At 42.9% G+C, this 15,043-nt stretch overlaps 1 protein-coding gene across 1 annotated transcript in view; it reads left to right on the forward strand.

Moving 5' to 3' along the window:
* Positions 1–1,728: 1,728 nt before the first annotated feature.
* Positions 1,729–15,043, forward strand: part of RSBN1 (round spermatid basic protein 1) — a 31,498-nt gene continuing 18,183 nt past the window's right edge. The window contains exon 1 of the mRNA XM_083446663.1: positions 1,729–2,243. Within this exon, the coding sequence (XP_083302789.1) occupies positions 1,787–2,243 (457 nt within the window). The 5' untranslated portion in view covers positions 1,729–1,786. The remainder of the gene's footprint in view (positions 2,244–15,043) is intronic.

Below are 15,043 nucleotides of genomic sequence, written 5' to 3' on the forward strand. Positions count from 1 at the left end.
TGCAAATTTCTTATCCTGTATAATACTGAGAGACTAATGTGTCTAAAAAAGCATATATCCTATAAGCAGATGTACAATTGAGTTGAATTCTATCTGCCAGACTCTCATCCTTGTACATACTGTACTGTACAACTTTGATCTTCTATAAAATACAAAACAACAGAGCTCCCTCTAGCAGTGATTAACTGAAATATTTGAGTGACCTAGTTTATCAGTCTGAATGCTGCTGCTGCTTCTTCATTAAGTAAGTATGAGCTGTCCAAGTTCAAATGCTTTTTGGAGTTCTCTGAAAAAGAGCTGAACTTTTTATGCTTTAAGGTGGCAGAACAAATATCTGCCATGAGGGGATTGCTAGTTAGGCAAAATAATACACCTGAGCAGAGTATTGACAGCTTCAGGATGAAGGACCTAGACTGCAGCACTTGCAGAGATAACTAGGCCAGAACTTAAAATGTGCACCAAATGCACTATTTGTTGAAACACAGCTTCCTAAACATCTGTTACCAGACACCTATATGCAGTACTAATTGCGGAGGGAAAACATTTATCTTTGCATCAAAGAGCACTTTCAAAACTCACTGGACCAATTTATATTCTACAGGATCAGGAAGAAAAGGAAGTCTGTTGGTAATTACAGACAACACAAATCCTGGTTCTTTGCAAGTGCAGCTAACAGCTTAACCTTTGTGTTTTACATGGCTCTTCCAAAGTTATACCTCTTGTCTATGAGATTGTGAAGTTGGTTTTCTTTTCAAACTTTTTAAGATTATTTTTTCAGTTTTAACAGCAAGCCCATGAGCTTCTCTACACTGCTGCTACTAGGACAAAGACACACCTCTTTTCCTGAGCAATTAATATGTGCAGGATTGGGGGGAGGTGTGTTCGTGTGTGGCCGCTGACTTATTGGACAAATCAGTTTTCTTTTACTGACACAAAGATCCATCTGTCCCTATCAACACTATCACCATAAAGTATCATGACTAAACCTAAAATAAACAGTATGTAGTCTGTTTACTCCAAGGTAAATTCCAACGAATTCAGTAGGATTTACTCCTTTCTAAATGTTATGCACGCCGCTTAAGTTCAGATAATTAAAATAGTCTAATGTACCTTTTATTTCCTCTAGAAATTTCACAAGCTACACTTTCAAGGGCAACTTTGCCATTGTGAACACGGTAAAAATTAGTAATTAGATCTAGAATTCCGTGCTCCCGAAGCTGGCTTAAGAAACCAGTAACATAAACGTACAGAAAATAATCATGACCGCTAAAATGGACCCTGCTGAAATAGAAGTCCTCTCCCTTCTTACTAGAATGCGGGTTAGCTGTTTACTTAACAATGATGAAATGCACTCTGTATGTGCTCAGAGACTTTGTCGCCAAATGCTGTTTTTTTATTTTCCGGGATTCAAACTTGCAACTAAAAATAGGTTCCAAAATAACCCCTAAGCCACAGCAAAAAGCTGAACGACGACTGTCTCCCGTCCCTGGCGGCAGCTACCCCACCGCCGCCGCCTCCTCTCAGAAGTACGTAAACGGACAGTCCACGTGATGAGGCCGCACTGCGTGACTCTTCGCACGCTCCTCTCCTTCAAGAACTACCCGAAGCCAAAACGAAAACTTGCTTTCCCAGCAAGCTGTGCGCAGCCGAGCATGCGCTTAGTCCCCGAAAACTACAGCTCCCGGCGTGCCCGCCCGGACCACAATTCCCAGGGGGTACCAGGCGGCGCCTGCGCGGTGGCAGCTGGCGCTCGGGCCATTTAAATGTGTGTGAGGGAGACGGTGAAATGGCTGCGCAGGTCGCTGCAGTGCGCGCCGTGTCCCGGGGCGCGGAAGAGACGCCTTCGCTCCCACTTGGCGACCGGCCGGGCAGACCCAGGGGAGGGGGGAGGAAGCGGAAAGGCCCGCCGGGGGAGCTCGGAGGGTGCAAGAGGGCCAAGCTGAGCCAGCAGCCGCTCGTGGTGGGGCCCGCTCAGGCGGAGCCGCCGCCGCCGCTGCCGCCGGCCGCCGTCCCCGGCCTGTCGGCGGCGCCCTCCGTAGCGTCCACCGCAGCGGGGCTCTTCACTTTCTCCCCCCTCAGCCTCCCCGCGCAGGCCCCGCGCTGCGAGCGGCGGCATCACCACCGCCACCGGCACCGCCCGGACAACGCCGACTGCGAGCCCGGCCGCTCCTCCGGGGGGAAGCTGCACAAGGGGAGGCGGGTAAGCTCCGGCGACGGCGCCGTCGGGCGGCCCAGCAAGCGAGGTGAGCGGCGGTGGGGGGCGGGCGCCCGTCGGTCCCCCTGGGTCGAGTCTCCCTTCTGGGTCTAGGTCCTTGCCCGGCAGGTAGTCGCGCGCCCCACGCCCCTCGGTTTGTGGCGACCCACGCCGGAGGTTAGCGACACCCCCCTGCTGCCTTTCAGCGCATCTGCCAGGTCCGGTTCCTGGAGGCCAGACCGGGGGAAATGCATCTCCGTGCGTCGCTTGGCTATTAGATTCTACATGCTCAAATCCGCGGCGGGATAGTGGGCCCAGTCAAAGGCAGAGGTCGCTGCATTTGGTTCTGGCGGCGGAGGGTGCCCCTTCGAGCTGCCAGGTGGGGTGGCGGAGTTTGCTTCTTATATACCTGTTGGAGGACTTCACCTTCGTTTGTCAGTTGGCTAGCGACAGGCTGGCTTGCTAATGCGCGCCTGGCCCTGTCAGAGTTCCTTCTTGCCTTTTAAATGCTTGTGCTTGTCATTCCTCAGCTGCATTTCTTCACTACGTATTTAAGTTAATCTCTTGCTTTCCTCCAGATGTTGCATAGTGATATGTTTAGTTAGTTGCCCGTTTTGTTAAGGGTTAAAGGGTGAGCTAAAGTTCATTCTCTCTTGACAGTGTCTTATCTGTCTATCTTTATGCTTGCTCCTGATTTCAATTATGCAGTAGGATAGTAGTAGTGGGATTGCTCTATGCAGTGTGTTTCTTGAAACCTCACTCTTGTGGCAATAGAACTTAAAGATAAAAGTGAACTTTTAAAAAAGAGCTGGTGTGGTGTAATGGTTAGAGTGTTGGACTATGATCTGGGAGACCAGGGTTTGAATCCCACTCAGCCATGAAGCTCACTGGGTGACCTTGGGCCGATCATCATCTTAGCCTAAGCTACCTCACAGGGTAAGGAGGATGAAATGGGGAGGATGAGAACCATGTACACCACATTGAGCTCTTTGGAAGAAAAGCTGGTATGTAAACACACACACACACGTAAGAAACATGGTTCTTAAGAGGACTGAACCCTCCTTAACCCAAGAAGTCCAACAAGTATATATACTGGTACAAAATGGCTGTTTTTGGACTAGTGTTAGTGGGGTAGGTGTCCAGAACATAATATTGCAATATTATTTTTACACTTACAAAAAGTATTGATCTGAACATTTTGTTTTTGATTCATTGAACAGTTTTTCTAGTTTTGCAACTTTTTAAAAAGTCAGTAGCTAAATTGTTTAGTTAGGGGTGCTGCATATTAAAGTCTTACATGCTTATTGGGAGCATAAACATGTTATTGTGCAGACTTCTGAAACTTTCATGTGAGCATACCTGAGTCCTTTGGAATGCTTAAAGTGTATATATTTAATGTCTCTAATTCTTACAACATTTTTCCTTTTAAAAAAGAGATGAGTGGGTTTTTTAACTGCCCTGCTTCTAGATAGCTTGCCCTCTTTTAGACAGTTGGCTATTCTTCAGAGGTTTGTGGTACTAACAGTTGCATATCTAGTTTTGAAATTGCTTTAGTAGAAACTTTTGATCTCTTCAGTACATGTGATCTGCTTGTGACATGTTTGTGAGTATCTCTGAAAAATCCCTGCGTATCTAATAGAATAGTGGGGCATAATGCTAGTAGTACAATTCTAGCGACTGAAGGTAGCCATGGTGCTGTATCACTTTAGGCAGAATTTGTTTTAACCCTGCTATACATGTTTACTCAGATGTATGATCCAGTTGTTCAGTAGGATTTACTTTTGTGCTTAGTATTGCAGTCTAAGGATAGCTACCAAATTTCAAACAGAAACTTGAGATTTCTAGTTTGGAATACATTGTGGTAGTTACTAACCATATTATGACGCTAATGACATATTGATAAATGAAACAGTAGCAGACCTATTATTATAGGACACTATAGTATTGTAGTGTAATGATGACTTTTAACCTAGGCAGTTGTCAGCTATGCTGTGACATTTATTGTAGACATGGAGGCAAAAACCTTCTTTGTTCTTTTTCCTTGCTAATGAAGCAACACCATATTTAAGCATATAAGATTTGGATAAATAAACACTTGAACAGTAAGTCTGTTAAATATCACGATGGCAGAAGAACAATTTCACTTGATGCCTATCAGTGCTGGTATTAAGAAAATTTATTGTAGGCCTGTTCTTCAGGAGAATATTTGAGTGACTAAGATTCTTGCTATGTTAAGAACATAAGAAGATTTTGAAACTTGAAACACTTGTGTACAGTGAACAGTTAAAGAAAGTCAGTACTAGTGTAAGGTAAGGCTCTTTCCATTTATTTTTCCTGTAGTGAACAGGATATAATCCACAAATTTTGCTTGCTGTATACTAGACTGAGAATATTTTAATTATTGCTCTCCTGTGATTTATTTAGTAGGACAAACCAATGTGGAATAACATCAGTAGTGAAATCCCACTTGTGGCTTGCAAGTAGTATTTGGGTAACTGTATAAGTGCACGATTAGACCTCTTTATGTGTCAAAAGTAGCGGGGGGGGGGAGGGAGATGAAATTCATCACATTAGTTCATTAGAACTCTGCTTAATGTGTTTAGAATTACCTTTCAGTGAAAAATTAGAATCCCTCATATTCACTGTGGTTAGAATGCACTTACTATGAAAAAGAAGCATTGTAATGCCTACTGAACTTAGTTGAAACTGTTATTCAGAGGACATTCTTCAGTAAAAAAGAGAGAGAAGAGCCTAATATTTTGCTCTATTGATGTGTGTTACTTAGGCCTTTGGCTGAAGAAAAACACTTCCACTTCCTTGATGACAGAGTTATATAATAAAACCTTTTTATTTTTGTACCATCACTTTGAATGCTACACACAGTCTCGCCTTTGTTTGCTAAAGATTTTTAAAGCACAGGCTCTTTTCATGCAAAGGTAATTGAGCTGTAGTAGGGCTACCTTGTCCTAGTTCTGCATTTACTGATAATTATGGCTCATTCTATAAAACATGGCAGCAAGCCCAAGTTGGGTGTCATGTACATTCAACAGTCCTGGCTCTTGTGTGCATAACACACTACTTTTTTATATAACCACTCAGAAACGCTTGTGGCCAATCGTAAGAATGACAAGAACTGGATTATACCAGAGGTGCAGATAGTTTCTCTTCTGAGAAGGCTAAGAAGCAGCTGTTCCTGAGCGAACAGCAGATGAAGTAGCTGGGTGCCAGAAATAATAGTGATTTCATGGCAGTACATAAGCCTTCCAAACCAATAGCTATAGTTAAAGAACATGGAAAAAGTGCTGTCAACTTCACTAGTGCAACCTTCTGTTACCTCAAAGACCAGAATATTCCCTGATGCAGGGTTTTATGAAAGTACTAGTAGTTTAGTCTTCTCTAATTTGGTGGAAATACGGTATATAGTTGGAAACCTTTTTGAGAACAGAAAAACCAGGACACTTACATTAAGAATCAAGATGAAAGATGAGTCTGTATAGAATCCTTTCTCAAAGAGTTTGGGGTGTGGACCATTTATTTGTGGAATTCTAAGGTGGTGGACCTTCTTGAGAGCAGAGGGAAGAAGAGTAGGCATGTATCAAAACTATTTGCTGTTACCTGATGCATTACAGTGGTGCCCTGCAAGACGAATGCCTCGCAAGACGGAAAACCCGCTAAACGAAAGGGTTTTCCGTTTTGGAGGTGCTTCGCAGGACGAATTTCTCTATGGGCTTGCTTCGCAAGACGAAAATGTCTTGCGATTCCTGGGGGGGGGGTTTCGCTCCCCACCCCCTTTTTCTAAGGCACTAAGCTGCTAATAGCCTTTTAGCAGCTAATCCGCTAATCCCTTAAGCCTTTAATAGCCGCTAATAGCCGCTAAACCGCTAATAGTGCTAATCCGCTAATGGGCTTGCTTTGCAAGACGAAATAACCGCTAGACGAAGAGACTCACGGAACGGATTCTTTTCGTCTTGCGAGGCACCACTGTACTTGCAGATCACTTTTACACATAGTATGAGTCACCAGATGACCAATGAGCCACCAGATAAGGTTTCTACCATATAGTTGCCTAGTTCTGTATTACTAAAATGACAGTATAATTTTAAATGCAGAACAATGCTGAATATATTCCTGCCACACATTCTTACATGTAGTAAAAGTTCAGTAATTTACTAAATGGAGAGGTTTTCCTACATGGTTGCTTGGATGCCTATATTCATGCAACTTCATACAGTTTCCTGGAACTGGAAAAGCTTGGGCACTATGGAATTGGTGTCTCCATGAAAGCCTGTACCAAGATTATAGTAGTTTGTAGTCAGTTACAGGCAGTAAAGCAGTAATGTATCAAGCACCCCTACACCTGGCTTTTTGTGATATGGGGAATAAATATATACTTATAAGATACATGCCAAATATGGCAAACTTTGGCTGTGTATGAAATAGCTGTCATGAAGTTTGTAAAGATCAACACACTAGTGGAGCTGTAGGTCAGTGGGTAGAACATATGCTTTGCATGCAAAAGGTTCCAGGTGCAAGCTCTGGCTTCTTCAAGGAGGGGATGTTCCCTGTCTAAAAACTTAAGGAGCTGCTACTAGTTAGTGGAGACAATATGGAGAGCTGAATGGACCAATAGTTTGACTTTGTGTGAGGCAGATTCTAATGTCCCATAATCCTGCGACTTCAAATGCAATAGACAATATGTTCTATGGGACTAGTGAAATCCTAGATGTCTGGATTTCCTAAAACAAGTAGTAACTCCTAGTAAGGTTGAAAAACTTTTCCAGTAATGTCAGAACAGTGTGTGAACACTTTTTGAAAATGTCAGTAGTAGAGGTCTAAGTTGAAACTGGTTTACATGTAATGCTAAACCATAATGTAGTGCTACATGAATGAGTGACCCTGAGTGAAGCATCAAGTTTATGCTCACCCTCCCCTCCTGCGAGGCTAGGAAGACAATTTATGCTAAGTTTACTTTCAGTTTTAAATATTGGCATGGCATTATCTGCTAACATGGCTTACTACAAACAAATTGTTTGCCAGCTTCAAACCATGGGCAGCACAGGAAGGGGTGGAGTGTGGGCAGAAACACTTCAGCCTTGTTCACATATTGCTAAACATGGTTTAGTGTTATGGTGAATCAGTCAATTGTTCAATAAAGTTCCATTTAGTTTTCTTTAAAGCAATACTTCATTAATAATACATGACATACGAGCAGCTAGGATGTTTAAAATGGGATTTCAGTTGTGTAAGGCATAAGGCATCCTACTTAGAAGCAAACTCATTTAAATAAATTGGACCAACTTTCAAGCAACCATGGGATTTCAGTTGTGTAAGGCATAAGGCGAGACACAGGTGGCGCTGTGGTCTAAACCACAGAGGTTAGGACTTGCCGATCAAAAGGTAGGCAGTTTGAATCCCCACGATGGGGTGAGCTCCCATTGTTTGGTCCCAGCTCCTGCTCACCTAGCAGTTTGAAAGCACGTCAAAGTGCAAGTAGATAAATAGGCACCGCTTCTGCGGGAAGGTAAATGGCATTTCCATGCACTGCTCTGGTTCACTAGAAGCAGCTTAGTCATGCTGGCCATATGACCCAGAAGCTGTCTGCGGACAAATGCCGGCTCCCTTGGCCTATAGAGCGAGATGAGCGTGCAACCCCAGAGTCGTCCGCGACTGGACCTAATGGTCAGGGGTACCTTTACCTTTAAGGCATAAGGCATATCAGAGTCCTCCATTCTGTGCTAGCATTGGGAGAGCCCCACCAGTGATATTTAATGTGAAGTTTTCCATTGCTGTACTTTCTATAGAAAGCTTTCAGTTGCTAAAAATTCAGTTTGATAAGATTAGTAATGTAAGATGGATATATTTTGACACTCTAAGAAGACTCAGGCCTTTGAAAACCTTAGTGTAATTTTAATTTGTATCCTGTGTATATCCACTGCCATGCTGTTGTAAATGTTTTGTTAAAAACATTTGTATTTTCATTGTATTTTTTTGTGTGAGCTGCGCTTAGAGCATTTGAAGAAAGCTGGGGTAGAAAAGTAATAAATATATACAATGTCAGTCTGAGTAGTCTCAAAAGTGTAACTTTTTCAGATGACTGTTTCTAGGATGCATGTATATAATTATGTCCACATTCAGATAACTCTTCAGATGTCCTATAATTAGTATGTTTTAATTTTTAGAAAAAAGGAAGGCATTAAAAACAAATTACTATAGGTTGTATCTAGTACTAGTGCTAATCCTACTTGGAGCAGACGTATTGAAATTAATCAACATTCCTAACTTAGGCCCATTAATTTCAGTGGGTCTACTATGAGTAGATCTTAGTTGGATATAATAGCTCAGTTGGTAGAGCACAAGATACTTAATTTCAGGGTTGTCGTTTGGGCAAAAAATTCCTGCATTGCAGGGGGTTGGACTAGATGACTCTCATGGTCTCTTCCAACTCTACAATTCTATGATTTCTATTTCACCATTTCCCCCTCATAGAACTCAAAGTGGTATACATGGGTTTCCCATGTGGACTTCTATCTAGACACTGATCAGACTCAGACATGTGTTGCTTCAGTATGGTAGTTGCCTCATGTGCAGTGCTAGAAATTCCTCAGGCACCAAGTGAGTTTTGTGACTGGTGTGGTGGTGTGGGTTCAGTTGTGACCATGTGGAGATCTTTGGATGCCAGGTTGGCAACTGACATCTCCGTTTGGCTTCACCCTCCAGCTTTCTTAAGCAGGTAAGCAGAAGGGCTTATTTATTGAATTTATGCCTCATCTTTTTCTCCAAGGGGTACAAGGTTCACCCCACTCCTCAGTTAATCCCTACAATGACCCTGTCAGCTAAGTTAAGAGGCTGTGACTGGCCCAAGGTTACTCAGTGATCTTTATGACCAAGTGGAGATTTGAACCCTGATCTCCCAGGTCCAAGTCTCATGCACTAACCACTACACCACACTGGCTTCCTAGAGTACTTCTGCTATGGGGCAGCTGCATAAATTAGGTAGGTAAATAATATGGAGAAAACAAAATGTAACTTACAGAATGATCTGAAATATTTTCCTTGAAGTTTGAATTTGTTTTATTCTGGATTGTTTTATTTGATTTTTAATGTGTTGTAAACTGTTTTGAGATTTTTTCTTTAAAATATAAAGCAGAATAGAAATAAAATGAATAAAAATAATAAAAAATATTCATCTCCCCCCCCCCCCATGGTGCCTAGACATTCTGTTTTGTTGACTTTAGCCAAGGTTTAAGGTGCCTTTTGATGCCTAGCTTATGTGGGTAAAACCTCAGCGCCTAGGACTTGCCGATCGCATGGTCGGCGGTTCGAATCCCCGCGGCGGGGTGCGCTCCCATCGTTCAGTCCCAGCGCCTGCCTACCTAGCAGTTCGAAAGCACCCCCGGGTGCAAGTAGATAAATAGGGACCGCTTATCAGCGGGAAGGTAAACGACGTTCCGTGTGCTGCGCTGGCTCACCAAATGCAGCTTGTCACGCTGGCCACGTGACCCTGAAGTGTCTGCAGACAGCGCTGGCTCCCGGCCTCTAGAGTGAGATGAGCGCACAACCCTAGAGTCTGGCAAGACTGGCCCGTACGGGCAGGGGTACCTTTACCTTTATATACCTTGAGTTTATAACACTGTCAGTGAGGCTATACATTTAATGGGGATAGGTGTGTTTATAGGTTGGAAAAGTGTTAGATGCTTGCTTAAACCTAAGGAACATAATACAGCCTTAGGTTTTTTTGTTTTTTAAATTGTTTTTGCATTTTACAACATTAACCATCTCTCCAACCAAACATGTGAGATAGTGGAGTAATGGGTGACCAATGCACATGGTTCATGACATTCCAGGTTTTACAATATATAAAATAAAAACCAATAGTCATCTATAACAGCAAATGAGGTCTAAATTCATTAGGGAGTGCACAGATACTTTTTCTTCCTATATGCATAAAAATGTAAAGCTGTCTGGAGAGAATTAAACCACAAGCTTGGGTTTGAATGACGTGTCAATTCAGATTGTGATGTAGTTTAGTGCAGCAGCAGGATGAATGACCAGCGGAGAGGAGCAAAGCAGCTACAGCCTCCTTTCCCAGGGCCTGCATATTTGGTGGTTTGTGCTATAGTTTGTTGTTGTTGTTTAGTCGTTCAGTCGTGTCCGACTCTTCGTGACCCCATGGACCAGAGCACGCCAGGCACTTCTGTCTTCCACTGCCACCCGCAGTGCTATAGTTTAGTTTAGTGCTATTTGGGAACCAAGCCTTAGTGCTTGGTCCTCACAGGAATCCTGTAGTCAGACAGTAAGGGTAATTTATGTACTGAGCATAATGCCAAGACCATTACGAACATGGGCACACTTGTAAATCAGCCACACAATAGCTTTGTTTGCAAATGACTACCATGTGAAGCTATGGTTTGCAGTTCCCTTATAAGCCAATAATTGTTTTTAAAATACAGTATGTTGGTGTTACGTTGGAATCCAACAGCCTTGATTAAGTTGCAGGGGCTTGTGGCAAGAGCTGATGAAAAACAAACTGAATTCTGGAGAAACAAGACATGGCTTGTGCATGAGATGATATGTTGAACAAACCATAGGTTGGCACTATGCATGAATGCAGCCAATAAGTCCACACACATGGTAATCACAGTCTGAAATAAGTAAAAAAAAGCATTTATTTACATTTTTTCTGAAAATCCTTTTTTCTAGGGATGATTTTGACTTGCTATGTTCAACTGGTAGTTAACAAATCCTAGTAAAAGAATCCACTGGTAAAATAGGTCAGGTTTTGTGGAAAGCTTCCTATTGATAACTATTGAAGCTTACCATCAAAGGTGAAACTTGGGGATGAAGCAAAGCACAGAATCTGGGTGAGAAAATTCAGCCTACACTGTGTAGCTTCAGCAAGCTGGCATGGCTTACTGCTGGTGAAAGGGGCCAGAGACAGTCTAATTTGATGATACATTGGTGCTGATGTAGTTGGGAGTAGCAAATAAGTAGAATGCAGGTTCTGAGTCTGCATGAGATCCAGAATCTCAGCATCTCTTGTCTTAATTGCATGGGCCCTAGGATATTGCTGGGCTCCAACCTCCATCAACAATTGCCATTGGCCTTGCTGGTGGTGGTCACAGGAGTTGGAAGCCAACAACAATTGGACAGCTACATGAATACTTTCAGAAATAGTGCCACTCAGTGCTTCTGAGTTCCATCCTGAGCCATTGTCTCTGTGACTTTAAAACATGGGAGTCTGCCAGTTGCTAGTCAGCTTCACTGATCAATGCTGATACAAAAATATCTACCTGGATAAGCCACTACTTTTGATACCTTTTGTGTGGACCAGATGGGCTTTGAAATTGTTGAGGTTTGCTGTATACCCAAAGGCTATAATTTCAGTAGGCATCTTGAAACTTACTAGAATGATTAGTTCACATTAATATCTAGATACAATCGCTTGCTAGCCATTTTTGCTATTCTTATGATAGCACTGTACAGTACATTTCACTTTAATATAAAATCTCCAAGGAGAGAGCTTAAGACTTAAAATTCTGCAATATGATGGTCTGCCTCAATTTTTAATACCTTAATTTTTCATATCTCTTGGTGGGGTAGGGGACTTCTCAATCCATTGCTGCTCAGTTGTTTAAATCTTCAGATGTCTGAATCCTAGATATTTGATCCCTTGGGTGCAGTATGATACTGTCAGTATATTTTGCTTGCTCAATTTTGTTGAAAATCCATCAGGTTACTCCCCCCCGCCCCCCCCCCCAATTGAGGTTTTTTCCCTAATTGGTATCACTTTTCTGGATCTCTTCTTTATAATTGTCTATTATATTGCAACATGTTACTTTACAAACAGTAACACCAACAAAGTAACATTACAGAGCTGCCTTTTTTCTTATAAGAGTCCTTCCTCTTAAAGCAGAATAGCCTTTTGAAGGGTCTTTAAAATGCTCATTCAGCTATGAAGCATGATTTGATTTTGTTGTTGTTGTTGTTATAAGGATCCAGAATAAGCAATTTATAGGTGTGTTACAAAATAAGACACTGTTAGCTGCTGGGGCATTAAGTTGTTAGGAGTATATAATTATGGCTTCCTTTTTACTCAGCATTTCTGAAACCTGTCATAGCAACTTATTGAGCTTTGATCTCAGCGAGATGAATTCAGGAGGCTATTTGAGTGGTACTTGCTGTATTCAGGGACTCGTTGTGACTGATGATAAATCATTCTGACTTAAGGCAGTGCAACAAATAATCAGTGGTGCCTAAAATAACTATTGTAGTTGTGTATGGTGTCTTCCTTGGTTGTGCTGGCGCTCTATATTCCCTAGCTGCTTCCTCTTGCTTACTTGCTCTCTTTCTGTCTAGCAGCTTCTCCAAATGAATCTGCACACACACTGCACAGGGATTTGGGAATTTTATTTATTTATGAATTGACTTCAACATGCGTCAAGGCAATTTACAAACATATCACAAAAAAAGAAAAAATAGTTTTTTTTAAAGTACAAAAATAATTGATAGGTATAAAAACAATACAAAATGAACATCCAAGGCAGAGACTTTCTCATCCAGCTGGAAAAGCCTATTGAAAAATAGGAATAGTGGGTGCCTGCCATATCTACAGGAATGAGGTTCCACAAATCAGGAGCAGCCATAAGGAAAGCCCTGCTCTCGGTTGCTGTGGAGCAAACGTCTAATATTTTGGGAACTGTGGGAGAAACTTTTCCACAGAATTCAGTGACTTACTGATTGTATTAAAGGATAAGCTGATTTCTAAAGTAAATTGGTTCTGAGTAGTATAGGGCCTTTTACGTTAGTACCAGTACCTTGAACTTGGTGTGGTATCAGGCAGCCACTTCAAATCATGTAAATAAAGTAGCGGTATGTTATGCTGGTGGTAGTTTGCCCCCTCAAGCAACCTTGCTACTGTGATCTACATTAGCTGCACTCAGGGGTGCCCAAACCTTTTTGAAAGAGGGCCAGATTTGATGAAGTGAGCATGAGCTTTTTTTAGGATTGAAGTAAGTTGTTGAGCTTTTTTTAAAGATTTTACTCCAGGAGATAAACTGCCACAGGAGCTGGATTAAACCGACCAGCGGGGCGCATTAAGCCCAATTAAGCTTTAGACCAACTTCAAGTACCGTATTTTTCGTGCCATAAGGCGCACCTGACCATAAGGCACACCTACTTTGGGGGGGGGGGGGATTCAAGAAAAAAATATTCTTTAAAGGGAGTGCTGAGCAGAGCCTGTATGCATCCCAGGCTCTTCTCAGCGCTCGCTTTTATGAGCCGCGTGGAGCCTGTGTTTGGCACTTGCAGGCTTTTCCCTGAGGAGGGAGAAGGGAAAAGCCCCCAAGAGCCACACACACACTCTGCACTGCTCTTTAAAGGGAGTACGGCTCTTGGGGGCTTTTGCGGGAGGTGGGGAAAGCTCTGTCCCTTCCCCCACCTCCTGCAAAAGCCAAGGATAGGCACGTGGGGCTTGTGGGGCTGGCGGGGGAAGCCCGGGTTTCCCCCACCCCCAGCCCCAAACAGCAGGTCAGGGCTGGTAGGGGAAGCTTGGGTCCCCCCCCCCAAGTCCCAGGGACCACACATTCGCTCCATAAGACATACAGACATTTCCCCTTAGATTTTAAGAGGAAAAAAGTGCGTCTTATGGAGTGAAAAATACGGCATATCCCTACACATGCTATTCCAATCTAATGACAACCACAGTTGTCTTACCAGCCGAAGCTGATAAACACAAACTTCTATTCACAGGTGACAGTTGTGGCACTAGTGACAGAGCTAGAACTAGGAACACCCCCAAAGCATGCACTTGCTCCTTCAGGGAAACGTGACCCAATCCAGAGCAGGAACTTACCCGCTCCTGGGGCTCAGGAACCACTCTCCTGTAGAGCCTCCATCTTGCCAGGATTTGGACTTAGTTCTCATCTAGCCCACCATTGCATCCAAGGCCTGCTCAGCCATTCCCAGTTCAGGTACTACGGAGAAATAGTTTGGTATCATCAGTATACTGGTGACACCTCCATCCTAATGACTGCTCCCAGAAGCTTCATAAAGATATTAAATAACATTGGAGACAATGCCCTACAGCATCCCATCAAGAACAAGGGGGTGAGAAGAATTTATCTAATGGCATCTTCTGGAACTGTGCCAGGAGATTAGATCAGGACCATTGCCGAACAGTTCTCTGATACCCATCTCCCATAAATGCTATGCTTAATAATGTCAAAAGCTGCTGGGGGATTGAACACTAGCAGCAGAGTCATGGCTTCCCTGTCCTCTTGATTAGGGTAATTAATGAAGACTTCCAAAACTGATTCAGTCCCAAACCTGGGCTCCGGATTAGAATGGGTTTATATAATCTGTTTTCTCCAAGAATTCTGTAGTTGCACTGCTACAACTCTCTCAAGCACCTTGGCAAAAAAGCGGGTGTTTGCAACTGAACAGTAGTTGTTGAATGCCATTCAGGCCAGGTTGGTTTTTTTCTAGAGTGGCCATACTACGATCTATGCAGGATTGCCATCTTTTGGCCACTAGAAAATTCCCCAGAGTGATCATATCCTCTAACTGGCATATGTAGTATTTTGTGCATATGAATTAACTTGTAGTATCTGGCTTGCCACACTGCTTTTCATTATTGGTGCCAATTGCTTGCATGCATTCATAGTTTCTGTTGGTGGCACATATGATCATATCGCCTGTGAGGCCACACCACTGGCTTTTTCCTCCCCATTAATGCACAGGAATTTCCCCATTCGTACAGTATAGTACTGTATAGTGGTACCTCGGGTTACATACGCTTCAGGTTACAGACTCCGCTAACCCAGAAATAGTACCTCAGGTTAAGAACTTTGC

Source organism: Podarcis tiliguerta, assembly GCF_965153285.1.
Source record: "Podarcis tiliguerta genome assembly, chromosome: 6".
NCBI classification, from domain to species: Eukaryota; Metazoa; Chordata; class Lepidosauria; order Squamata; family Lacertidae; genus Podarcis; species Podarcis tiliguerta.